Consider the following 12,294-nt stretch of genomic DNA (forward strand, 5'->3'; position numbering starts at 1 on the left):
GTGACCATGTTATTTTTTTAAAATATATTTTTATTGATTTCAGAGAGGAAGGGAGATGGAGAGAGAGATAGAAACATCAATTATGACAGGGCATCATTGATCAGTTGCCTCCTGCATGGCCCACACTGGGGATCGAGCCTGCAATGCGGGCATGTGACTGGGAATCCGAACAGTGACCTCCTGGTTCATAGGTCGACACTCAACCACTGAGCAACACTGGCTGGGCAACCATGTTATTTTAATGGTTGGTATCTCTTTACCATCATAACAATGGTGGTAAATGGCTGTTTGGACAAACTTTAAGAGTTAAAATCCCGGTTCTACCACTTATTTGACATATGATATTTGACAAGATAGTTGACCTCTGTCTGCTTCAATATATATGTAAACTGGCCAGTGATCATATGGTTGTACCTATGTTACTGGTAGGGTGGCCCTACCATCCCTACCTGTTGCAGGTAGAAGTGGAACTCTTGGATTGCCTCGGAACAAAAGGATTTCCTGAGGCTCCCCTCCCACAGGAGAATGAGGTATCATGGAAAGCTTTATTGGTGAGGTAACATCAAGGCAGTTCCCTTGCAAGGTCCTACCTCCTTCCCTACTGCCATGAAAAAAGTCCCACCTTGTCTTCAGCAGAGCTAGAATTAAGGCCACTGCCCGAGCTTCCATTCCATGTTGAAGCATGTCCAGTCCAGCATCTTACTCGCTCAGCTTGTGTTCCCTGCCAGAGTGTGGATTCCCCATGGCCATGGACCATGCTGCGCTAAGGCCACATGATAGGCTAGCTCGGGTCACAGAGCAAGCAATGCAAGGAAGCAGGAACCTGCAAGAGAAACAAGAAAGTAAGAATTCTTTGGGGTTTTTAACTAGGAGCTTAACCAATGGGTCCTTCGGGGTTTTCTGAGCTTGCAGTGCTCTACCCCCTCTAGCCAATTATCTTTGTTCCTCAGACTAGACCAGTGATGGCGAACCTCTGACACACGTGTCAGTGCCACTTTTGATGAAACATTTATGTTATTTAAACTATAAACATCGCGAAATAATGTTTTTTCCTCAAAGGGACACACTACCCGAGTTATGCTCAGTTTTTTTTGGCGAAGTTTGAAACACCAAGCTCAAAAGGTTGCCCATCACTGGACTAGAATAACAGACAAGCAGCTTTCCTATATCACCCCAGCTTCACTGCACATGCATCCATTTCTCCCCTTGTTGGGTCCCTTCCCCCAGTGATTTGCAGGGAATTGTGATGTTGTAGTTTTTTGGTGAAGCTACCCAGATGACCATGCTTAAAAGGTCTGGCATCCCATTTGTTCTTTTCCTATTATTAATATCAGCTAGCTAGTTACAGAAGTGATGTGGTAGGCAGTTAGACAGACATGAGCAGAGCAAGGAAGTGAGCCAGGTACAGAAGGTCACCAGGGTGGAAAGCCCCAGGTGCCTAGCAAAGAACAATTGTAGGGTAGGAACTCGCCCCCAGGGTGGCCTTTCCTCCCCTCACATATCACTGGTCATCAGGTTTAGACCTCCTGACCTTTCCTCCTTAGAGATAATTAGGCCTCAGTTATAGTTTAGCTACAGGTCCAGAAAGGCAGCAAAATCAGACCAGTGACTATATGGCTGACCTCAGGAACAGCTGTATTGAATGATGACCCTCTGCCCTGGTGCCAACCAATCAATCAGTGGAGAATACAACCCTGAAAGGACACACCTGGAAAGCTGCTGAATCTTCTACTCCCCTAACATCTCCACCTTTAAAACCCAAGGCAGACCCTCTCCCTCCCGGGAGCACACCTGTGCCTTTCCCTTTCTCCTCCAAAACCACTCCATGCCCCTTCATGTTACCATTAGCTTCCTCACTTCCAAGCCCCTAGGACCCTTCCTTTGCCTCCATAACTCATTTCCTCAGTCCATCTCTTCTACGAATTACTTCTTCTACCTCTGTGATTTTATAAATGAACGTTCTCTTATAGTTGGAGTCTTGGCTTTGAATTCTTTCCTAGCCAGAACCTAAGAACTGAGGATGCTGAACCTAGGTTTGGTCTGACCTCATTGTCAGGCACATGGTGCCCTTTCCACCCCTTACAACAGTAACACCTACTTCATTGCCTTATTGAGAGAGTGAGTTCTATCTTTGAGAACCTAAAAAGAGCACTAGCATATAGTAAGGTCTCAATAAATTTGAGTTATGATTTGTGTAGTGCTTATGGTTAACAAGAACTTCCACAGGCATTATGTAGCTCTTGACGAGGCTCCAGATCTTGACTCTAAGCCCAGGCATTTGGAAGAAGTTCGCAATATTGGGGAAGGTCCACCATCTTCTACTGAACACATTCCCAAGGAGGATGTCTAGTAGGTTCTGTCTTCCCAGCCCAGCCCTGTGCTCCATGCCTGGGAAAAACACTCTGCAAGGCTCCCACCCAGGAAGTATGCACATTGTTGCTTAAGGCCCAGTAGTTCTTATCTCCCCACTTTCAAATACCTCTGGGTATTCCTTAGAAAACCAAGTCTGGGCTAAGAGAATGAAACCGTGTCATTTTCCCTGGTAAAACTTTTAGATGTCTTTTAAAGCAAAATGAAAAAGCTGCTCGTGAATGCTGGTCACCACCCCTCCCCCACACTCCATAAAGGGCAAGGAGCTGACATTTTTGAGGAACCCAGTGTGTGTAAGGAACTATGATGCGTACTGGTACAGATGAGGGCATGGGGCTGTAGAAGGCAGGAGCAACTTGCCCAGCGCACCACTGAGGATATAAGCTCTGGTCATGCATTTACCAGATCCACGATCTTCCTAAGCTTCTCGGAGCTCAGTTTTCTCATCTGTAAAATTAAGGTAATAATCACACACATTTCATTGAATTCTTGTAAAAATTCAATGAGTTGAGTCACTTATGTTTAGCACAATGGTTGGTACATACAGGAGTCCAGTAAATGACCCGAGAAAGAGCAGCAGCTAGGGTTTTCTCTGTGCCTTTTCCAAGTGAACCCCTTGTCCCTGACGGAGGAAAATAAGTTACCTCCAAAGGAAAGAACCTTAACAGCTCTGAGCCCAGCTCCTGGAGTGAGCATGCAGGAGAGGGTACGGGTAGGAAATCCGTCTGTTGGAGGTGGGAATAGTTTTGTCCAACCTATGAAGTAATGTACTCACTCCTCACTGCTGACCAGGGAGCACCCACTCTCTTTGAATCCTTTTATTGACTTGGCACTTGTTCCTTAATGGAATTTGAATGCCATTCCTTTGAATATCTCTTCCAGGTTTCTCTGTATCTCCTTCCTTCCCCTCCTTCCCCTTCCCACTTCCTCCTTTCTCTCCCTCCTCCTCCCGCTCCCTCCTCCTCCTTGCTCCTTTCATCTTCTCCTCCCTCTTCCTTTTTCAGCCCTGTGCTCCCCTCCTGCCCTCTTCCCTCCTAGGCCCCATTCTGAGATCCCACTCTGACCTCACTCTCTCAGTCTTGGAGAGCTTGGCAGGCTTTCAGTGTGACCAATTGTCCATCGGCTGGTGGAATAGGTCTTCAATAGCTGTAAGATCCTCTGTGGTTTGCAGGGTCTTTCGGAAACAAAACCTTTCATCTGGCCTCTGGCTTGGCCTTCTAGTTCATTAAGTCATCCATCAGTTCACTCAATTTCCATTATTAACCCCATCTAGAACCACATGCAATTTGAGTTGGGTTGATCCGGTGTCTTGCAAGTCACGGAGATGGTCGGGGCACTGGGAGCGACTTCCCCAAACTCACACGCACGCAGCCAGCGCTGATGGGAGCCCCCCTGCCCAGCAGCCGGGATCCTCAGCCTGCGCCGCCTCCAGCGCCTCGCGAGCGGCCGCTTTAAGGGAGGGCGGGCCGGCGGGCGGGGCTGGGCGCCCACGCGCGGTGCTCGGATCCATTCAGAAATTACTCACCGCGACTCCCGGCCGCCGGGGAGGGGGGCGCATCAGCCTCGGCGCGCGGGGCGCCGGAGGCCGAGGACGGACGGCCGGCCGCCCGGCCTAGCGCTGCGCCAGTTCGGGCCCCAGTGGCCGCCCCAGGAAGGCCGGAGCGCCACAGCCTACCGCGCGCCTTCGGCCCGGACGCCCCGCCCCGGCCCGGCCCGGGTCCCCGCCCTCCGGACGGTCGGGCTCGCGCCTCCCGGTCGACTGCGGGCCGCACAGTGGGGCCCAGCACGGCCGGGCGCTCGGCATGGCCGCGAGGGAGGAGATGTACGGCCAGGTGGCCCCGCGCCGGAGCCGCCTGCAGCGGCCTGGCACCGTCAGGCACGGATCCGCGCTGGACCTGCTTCTATCCATGGGCTTCCCGCGGGCGCGCGCGTAAGTGCGGGCTGCAGCCCGGTACCCCTGCCCCTGCCCCGCCCGCCCGCCTCCTTGTCCCGTGGGGGCCGGCGGGGCGCGGAGCCCGGCGCGCGCTCTGTGGGCGGGGCGGGTGGGCGCTGGCAGGGGATGCCCGAGGGCGCGGGCACGGAGTGGAGTCCCTGGTACTTGCCCAGCGCCCGTCTCCGCCCGTGGGGCTCAGCCGGTGTCTCGCGGGCTCCCCGAGGTTCCCAGAGGCGGGGCCCGTGGAGGGTCAGGCCCTTCGGGACCGAAGCGCCGGGGTGGCCGGGACCCCCGGTGGCCGGGGGAGGGAAGGTGCCGCTGGCTGGAGGCCGGCGCTCCTGCTGCCTTGGCTCCAGCTCCCAGGCCACTCGGTTCCGTCCCCTCCGAGTAGGAGTAGGAGGAGCGGCGCGGGTGGGGCTGCGTTCCTTGGTGGGGAGGAAGGAACGAGGAGAAGCAGTTTCTCGAGGGAACCTGGGTTCTCGGTTCAGTGGTTGACGCTGGCGCAGACATTGGGTGTCTGAGAGGAAGGAGGGGAGCGGACCTCCCTCGTCCTCGTTCCCAGGAGGTCGGGGTTGGCCAGGGCTGAGCGCGCAGGTGGCCACCTTGCAGCCCTGTGAGAGGCCTGCTCTTCACAGGGCAGCAGCAGGAGTCTCTGGAGCTGGGCATCCCAGATTGTGGGCTGGCACCATGCCTAGGAGCCCTTCTCCCTGGATGCCTGCAGCTCTTAGGTGGGGACACACTGCCTGGGGGCCGGTGGCGCTGCTTCTGAGAAATACATCCCCTGAAGGGGGAGTTGGCAAACTTTATTGGGAAGGCAGAGGTCATGAAAGGTGCCCTCCCCTTCAGGGTGCCCTCTGGCAGGCCTTGTTTATTCTTTACTAACCTGGCTGTAACCTCTACATCAAAGCAGACCCTACTTTTTCATTTCACCCTCCTGCTGGGAAGGCCATGGAATGGACCCAAGTTTCTCTCCCACTGGCCTCCAAGCACTGGGCCTGGGTCCTGATGCCTGAGTTGTAGGGAGAAGATGTAGGCTCTGCAGGGGAGTGTCGTGTGGGATAATGGATAAGGTGAGCTGTCCTCAGGAATGGGCTGCAGGGGCCGGAAGTCTGCTGGACAATGATGCAGAATTAGCACCCTCAGAGGCATTTTCCCTTCAAGAAATGAGGCCAGTGTTAGGACTTAAATTGTTTAGTCAAGGGAAGAAATACTTAACTACTCAGACCATCATGTTTGCCATTCAAACTGGCTTTAAAGGGGCGTCTTTTTACTGAACTGGGTCCAGGAGTCTTGTCCTTGTCTTGACATCAGGATTTTTACTTGCTCACCCTCTGAGATCTCATAGTAGTTAGCATTTACTGAGTACTTTCTATGTCCAGTTCTAACTTTACCTATTATTCATTTTATAGTCTTAGCCACCCAATGAGAAAGGAAACTATATGCCCATTACATGAGTTGGGAAATGGGTTTTGAGAGGTTACATACAGCATCACAACAGTGAGCAGTGAATTGGGGATTCACACCCCGGCAGTGTGCCTCATGGCCAGGGCCAGGATAGAATGAGTGAATGTGGATAAATAGTTAGTGAAAGGCCTGGTACAGAGTGGGCAGCCATTAAATGTCAGCTACTGCATCCGTTTCTGTGGCTTCTGTAACAAGCTACCACAAATTGGGTGACTTAAGACAACATACATTTATTCTCTCATAGTTCTGGAAGACAGAGGCCCTAGATCAGCATCACTAGGCTGAAATGAAAGTGACAGCAGGGCTGTACCCCATCTGGAGATTCTTGGGGAGAATCCATACCTTGCCTCTTCCAGCTCCTGGGAGTTGCTGGCATTCTTGGGGATGAGGATAAAAAAAAAAAAAAAAAAAAGATGAGAAGAGGCTCTAAGGAGTGAGGACATACCCAGCCCGGGGCTATGTCTCCGGGCAGCCTTGGGCTACAACTGTAAGTCCAGTAGACCCAGTTCCAAAGGAAATAGGTTCAAAAGGAAATACCTTGGCCTGTGTACTTTTTCAGTTTTATCTAGGTCTCATTTACGTGCTATATTAACCTATTCAGACGGTGGTCAGTTTTGATAGATGAACACACGAGGAATCAGCACCACAGACACAGTCTGTGACCATCACCCCTAAAAGGTTTCTCGTGCTCCTTTGCTGTCAGGCTCTGTGCACCCCACCCCGGGCAGCGATGACCCGATTCCTGTCCTTCCAGATTAGGGGGCATTTCCTAGGCTCATGTGTAAGTAGACTGGTGCTGGGCACACTCCCGGGCCTGCCTGGCTTCTTTTCTGTTATTTTTGAGACTTGGCCGTGATATTGCTGCATCCGTAGCTTGTTTCCTGTGACTCATGCGTAGATCTTGATGTACGTTAATGTGCTAGGAACATAATTATAACCTTTGTACAAGTTCCTATGAAAACTTCCTGTTACATTCTATTTTTTATTGTTTAAAGTATTACACATAGTAGTACATATATCCCCTTTTCTTTTTCCCCATTGACCTTCCCCCGGCCTCCCCTACTCCCTGTCTCATGTCCTCATCCCACCCACCCAGTTTCTTGTGTCCATTGGTTGTGTTTATATGCATGCATACTAGTCCTTTGGTTGATCTCTTTCACCCCCTACCCAACACTCCCCAGCCTTCCCGCTGTGATTTGACAGTCTGTTCAGTGCTTTACTGCCTCTGTGTTTATCATTTTGTTCATCAGGTTATAATGTTCTTTATTTTCCATAAATAAGTGAGATCAGGTGGTATTTTTCTTTCATTGCCTGGCTTATTTCACTTGACATAATGCTCTCCAGGTCCATCCATGCTGCTGCAAATGGTCAGAATTCCTTCTTTTTTATAGCAGCATAGTACTCCATTGTGTAGATGTACCATAGTTTTCTAACCCACTCATCAGCTGACGGGCACCTAGGCTGTTTCCAAATCTTAGCTATGGTGAATTGTGCTGCTATGAAAATAGGGATGCATATATCCTTTCTGATTGGTGTTTCTAGTTTCTTGGGATATATTCCTAGAAGTGGGATTACTGGGTCAAATGGGAGTTCCATTTTTAGTATTTTGAGGAAACTCCACAGTGGCTGCACCAGTCTGCATTCCCACCAGCAGGTCATGAGGGTTCCTTTTTCTCCGCATCCTCTCCGGCACTTGTCGTTTGTTGATTTGTTGATGATAGCCATTGGGACAGGTGTGAGATGGTACCACATTGTCGTTTTGATTTGCATCTCTTGGATAATTAGTGACTTTTAGCATGTTTTCATGTATCTCTTGGCCTTCCTTCTGTCTTCTTTCTAAAGGATTCTATTGAGGTCCGTTGCCCATTTTTCTATTGATCATTTATCTTTCTCTTATTAAGTTGTATAAGTTCCTTGTAGATGTTGGAGATTAAACCTTTATCAGTGATAAAATTTGCAAATATGTTCTCCCATACAGTGGGCTTTCTTGTTGGTTTGTTGATGGTTTCTTTTTCTGTGCAAAACCTTTTTATTTTGATGTAGTCCCATTTGTTTATTTTCTCTTTAGTTTCCATTTCCCTAGGAGTAGTATCAGTGAAGAAATTGCTTCGGCATATGTCTGAGATTTCTCTGCCTGTGGATTCCTCTAGTATTTTTATGGTTTCTCATCTTATGTTTAAGTCCTTTATCCATTTTGAGTTTATTTTTGTGTATGGTGTAAGTTGGTCTAGTTTCATTTTTTTGCATGTATCTGTCCAATTTTCCCAACACCATTTATTGCAGAGACTATCTTGACTCCATTGTATGTTCATGCCTCCTTTGTCAAATATTAATTGGGCATAGTGGTTTGGGTTGATATCTGGGTTCTCTATTCTATTCCATTGATCTATATGTCTGTTCTTGTGCCAGTACCAGGCTGTTTTCAAAGGCCTTGTAATACAACTTGAGATCCCACCTACTTTGTTCTTCTTTCTCAGGATTGCTGTGGCTAATTGGGGATAATTCTTTTTATTCCAGACTAGAGGCCCGGTGCACGAAATTCATGCACGGAGGGGGGTTGTCCCTCAGCCCAGCCTGTACCCTCTCCAATCTGGGACCCCTCGAGGCTTGTCTGACTGCCCGTTTAGGCCTGATCCCGGTAGGATAGGGCCCAAACGGGCAGTTGGACATCCCTCTCACAATCCAGGACTGCTGGCTCCCAACTGCTTGCCTGCCTGCCTTCCTGATTGCCCCTAACCACTTCTGCCTGCCAGCTGATCACCCCCTAACCACTCCGCTGCCAGCCTGTTTGCCTCCAACTTCCCTCCTCTGCCGGCCTGGTCACTCCTAACTGCCCTCTCCTTCAGGGTTGATCACCTCCAACTGCCCTCCCTTGCAGGCCTGGTCCCTCTCAACTGCCCTCCCTTGCAGGCCGGGTGCCTCCCAACTGCCCTCTCCTGCTGGCCATCTTGTGGTGGCCATCTTGTGTCCACATGGGGGCAGGATCTTTGACGACATGGGGGCAGCTATATTGTGTGTTGCAGTGATGATCAATCTGCATATTACTCTTTTATTAGATAGGATAGAGGCCTGGTACAGGGGTAGGGGCCAGCTGGTTTTCCCTGAAGGGTGTCCCGGATCAGGGTGGGGTTCCCTTGGGGCGTGGGGCGGCCTGAGCGAGGGGCCTGTGGTGGTTTGCAGGCCGGCCACGCCCCCTGGCAACCCAAGCAGAGGCCCTGGTATCTGGAATTTATTTTTCTTCTACAATTGAAACTTTGTAGCCTGGAGCGGAGCCAAGCCTGGGGCTCCCTCCGAGGCCGACAGCCATTTGTGTTGGGGTTATAATTGAAACTTTGTTGCCTTAAGCAGGTGAGCCTGGCCAGGGTGTGCGGAAAGCTTTGCTTCCCCTGTTGCCGGTGGCAACCCTGGCCTGCTCTCTCAAGCTCCATTCTGCCGCCATTTGTTTGAATTTGTTTACCTTCTATAATTGAAACTTTGTAGCTTGAGTGGAGGCTTAGGTCTGGCAAGGGCAGGCGGAAAGCTTGGCTTCCTCTCTTACCTAGGAAACCTTGCTCTCTGTGGCTGTAGCCATCTTGGTTTGGGTTAATTTGCATACACGCTCTGATTGGATGGTGGGCGTGGCTTGTGGGCGTGACTTGTGGGTGTGTTGGGGGTATGGTCAATTTGCATATTTGTCTATTATTAGATAGGATGAATTTTTGGATAGTTCTTTCTAGGTCTGTGAAATATGCCATTGGTATTTTAATGGGGAGTGTATTGAACCTATAGATTTCTTTGGGTAGTATGGACATTTTAATGATGTTGATTCTACCAGTCCATGAACATGGTATGTTCTTCCATCTGGTTATGTCTTCCTCTATCTCTTTATTCAGTGTCCTGTAGTTTTCCGCATATAGGTCTTTTATCTCCTTAGTTAAGTTTATTCCTAGGTATCTTAATATTTTTGGTTCAATGGTAAATGGGATTGCTTTTTTAATGCCATAGATTTCTTGGCATTAATTTTGTATTCTGATACATTGTCGAATTCATTTATTAAGTCTAACAGTTTTTTGATGGAGTCTTTTGGTTTTTTTATTTACAATACTAGAGGCCCGGTGCACGAAATTCAAGCATGGGAGGGGGTGTGTGTCCCTCAGCCCAGCCTGCACCCTTTCCAATCTGGGACCCCTTGAGGGATGTGTGACTGCCCGCTTAGGCCTGATCCCCGTAGGGTCGGGCCTAAGCGGGCAGTTGGACATCCCTCTCACAATCCAGGACTGCTGGCTCCCCACTGCTCGCCTGCCTGCCTTCCTGATTGCCCCTAACCCTTTCTGCATGCCAGCCTGATTGATGCCTAACTGCTTCCCTGCCAGCCTGATTGCCCCTAACTGCCCTCCCCTGCAGGCCTGGTCACCCCTAACTGCCCTCCCCTGCAGGCTTGATCGCCCCCAACTGCCCTCCCCTGCTGGCCTGATCACCCACAACTGCTCTTCCTTGCAGACCTGGTCCCTCCCAACTGCCCTCCCCTGCTGGCCATCTTGTGGTGGCCATCTTGTGTCCACATGGGGGTCGCCATCTTGTATGTTGGAGTGACAGTAAATTTGCATATTACTCTTTTATTAGATAGGATAGAGGCCTGGTGCATGGGTGGGGACCGGCTGGTTTGCCCTGAAGGGTGTTCTGGATCAGGATGGGGTTTCTCTTGGGGCACGGGGTGGCCTGGGCAAGGGGCCTGTGGTGGTTTGCAGGCTGGCCACATCCGCCTACTACCCCCCTCCCTGGGGACCCAAGCGGAGGCCCTGGTATCTGGGATTTATTTATCTTCTATAATTGAAACTTTGTAGCCTTGAGTGGAGTCCAGGGCTGGCCAGGGTGTGTGGGAAGGTTGGCATCCTCCATTGCCGGGGAAACCCAAGCCTCCTGCTCACTCCTTGGCTGCAGCCATCTTGGTTGGGTTAATTTGCATACTCACTCCTAATTGGCTGGTGGGCATGGCTTGTGGGTGTAGTGGAGGTACGGTGAACTTGTTTATTACTCTTTTATTAGATAGGATCATGTCATCTGCACATAACGAAGCTATACTTCTTCTTTTCCGATTTGGATGCCTTTTATTTCTTCTTCTTGTCTAATTGCAATAGCTAATACTTCCAGTACTATGTCAAACAGGAGTGGTGAGAGTGGGCATCTCTGTCTTGTTCCTGTGCTTAGGGGAAATGGTTTTAGTTTTTGCCCATTGAGTATGATGTTGGCTGTGGGTTTATCATATATGGCTTTTATTATGTTGAGGTATGATCTTTCTATTCCCACCTTGCTGAGAGTTTTTATCAAGAAAGGGTGTTGGATTTTGTCAAATGCTTTTTCTGCATCAATTGATATGACTATGTGATTTTTATATCTCAATTTGTTTATGTGGTATATCACGTATATTGATTTGCAAATATTGTACCATCCTTGCATCCCTGGGATAAATCCTACTTGGTCATAGTGTATGATCTTTCTGATGTATTGCTGGATCCGATTTGCTAGAATTTTGTTGAGGATTTTGGCATCTATGTTCATGAGGGATATTGGCCTGTAATTCTCTTTCATTGTGTTGTCTTTATCAGGTTTTGTCATTAAGGTGATGCTGGCTTCATAGAAGGAGCTTGGAAGTGTTCCTTCCTCTTGAATTTTTTTGGAATAGTCTGAGAAGGATAAGTTTTAGTTCTTCCTTGAATATTTAGTAAAACTCCACTGTGAAGCCGTCTGGCCCTGGGCTTTTGTTTGCTGGAAGCTTTTTGATGACTGCTTCAATTTCTTCCATAGTTATTGGCCTATCGATAGGTTTAGATTCTTCTTGATTGAGTTTTGGAAGGTTATATTTTTCTAGGAATATGTCTATTTCCTCCAGGTTGTCCAGTTTGTTGGAATAGAGTTGTTCGTAGTATTTTGTAACAATCCTTTGTATTTTGGCGGGGTCTGTTGTTATTTCTCCTGTTTCATTTCTGATTTTGTTTATTTGGGTCTTCTCTCTTTGCTTCTTGGTGAGCCTGGCTAGAGAGGTTCATCAATCTTGTTTATCCTTTCAAAGAATCAGCTCTTGGTTTTGTTGATCTTTTGTATTGTATTTTTGGTCTCTGTCGTTTATCTCTGCTCTGATCTTTATTATTTCTTTCCTTCTGCGTACACTGGGCTTTTCTTGTTGCTCTCTTTCTAACTCTTTGAGTTGTAGGGTTAGGTAATTTATTACCATTGTTTCTTGTTTTTTGCAGTAGGCTTGTAGAGCTATGAACTTTCCTCTCAATACTGCTTTTGCTGTGTCCCATAGATTTTGGATTGTTGTGTTTTCATTGTCATTTGTTGCCATGATATTTTTTCTTTTTTCTTTGATCTCTCTGGTAACCCAGTCATTGTTTAATAGCATGTTATTTAGTCTCAATGTGTTTGATTTTTTTTTGGTTGTTTTTATTGTAGTTGATTTTCAGGTTTATTCCACTGTGATCTAAGAATATGCTTAATATGATTTCTATCTTCTTGAATTTGAAGAGACTTTGCCTGTGACCCAACAT

The 12,294-nt window shown here is 48.6% G+C and overlaps 1 protein-coding gene and 1 long non-coding RNA gene across 2 annotated transcripts in view; one reads left to right on the plus strand and one right to left on the minus strand.

Moving 5' to 3' along the window:
- Positions 1–537: 537 nt before the first annotated feature.
- LOC307093963 lies at positions 538–3,755 on the minus strand. Its single transcript, XR_013813021.1, has 3 exons — positions 3,435–3,755; positions 2,685–2,817; positions 538–823 (listed from the first exon to the last, which is right to left on the minus strand). It is a non-coding gene; the product is annotated as an uncharacterized lncRNA (long non-coding RNA).
- A 165-nt stretch (positions 3,756–3,920) lies between these two features.
- The window catches only part of UBASH3B (ubiquitin associated and SH3 domain containing B), a 164,188-nt gene continuing 155,814 nt past the window's right edge, over positions 3,921–12,294 (plus strand). The window contains exon 1 of the mRNA XM_079762336.1: positions 3,921–4,300. Coding sequence (XP_079618462.1) covers positions 4,173–4,300 — 128 coding nt within the window. The 5' untranslated portion in view covers positions 3,921–4,172. The remainder of the gene's footprint in view (positions 4,301–12,294) is intronic.

This window comes from Cnephaeus nilssonii (genome assembly GCF_951640355.1).
Source record: "Cnephaeus nilssonii genome assembly, chromosome: 22".
Lineage (NCBI taxonomy): Eukaryota > Metazoa > Chordata > Mammalia > Chiroptera > Vespertilionidae > Cnephaeus > Cnephaeus nilssonii.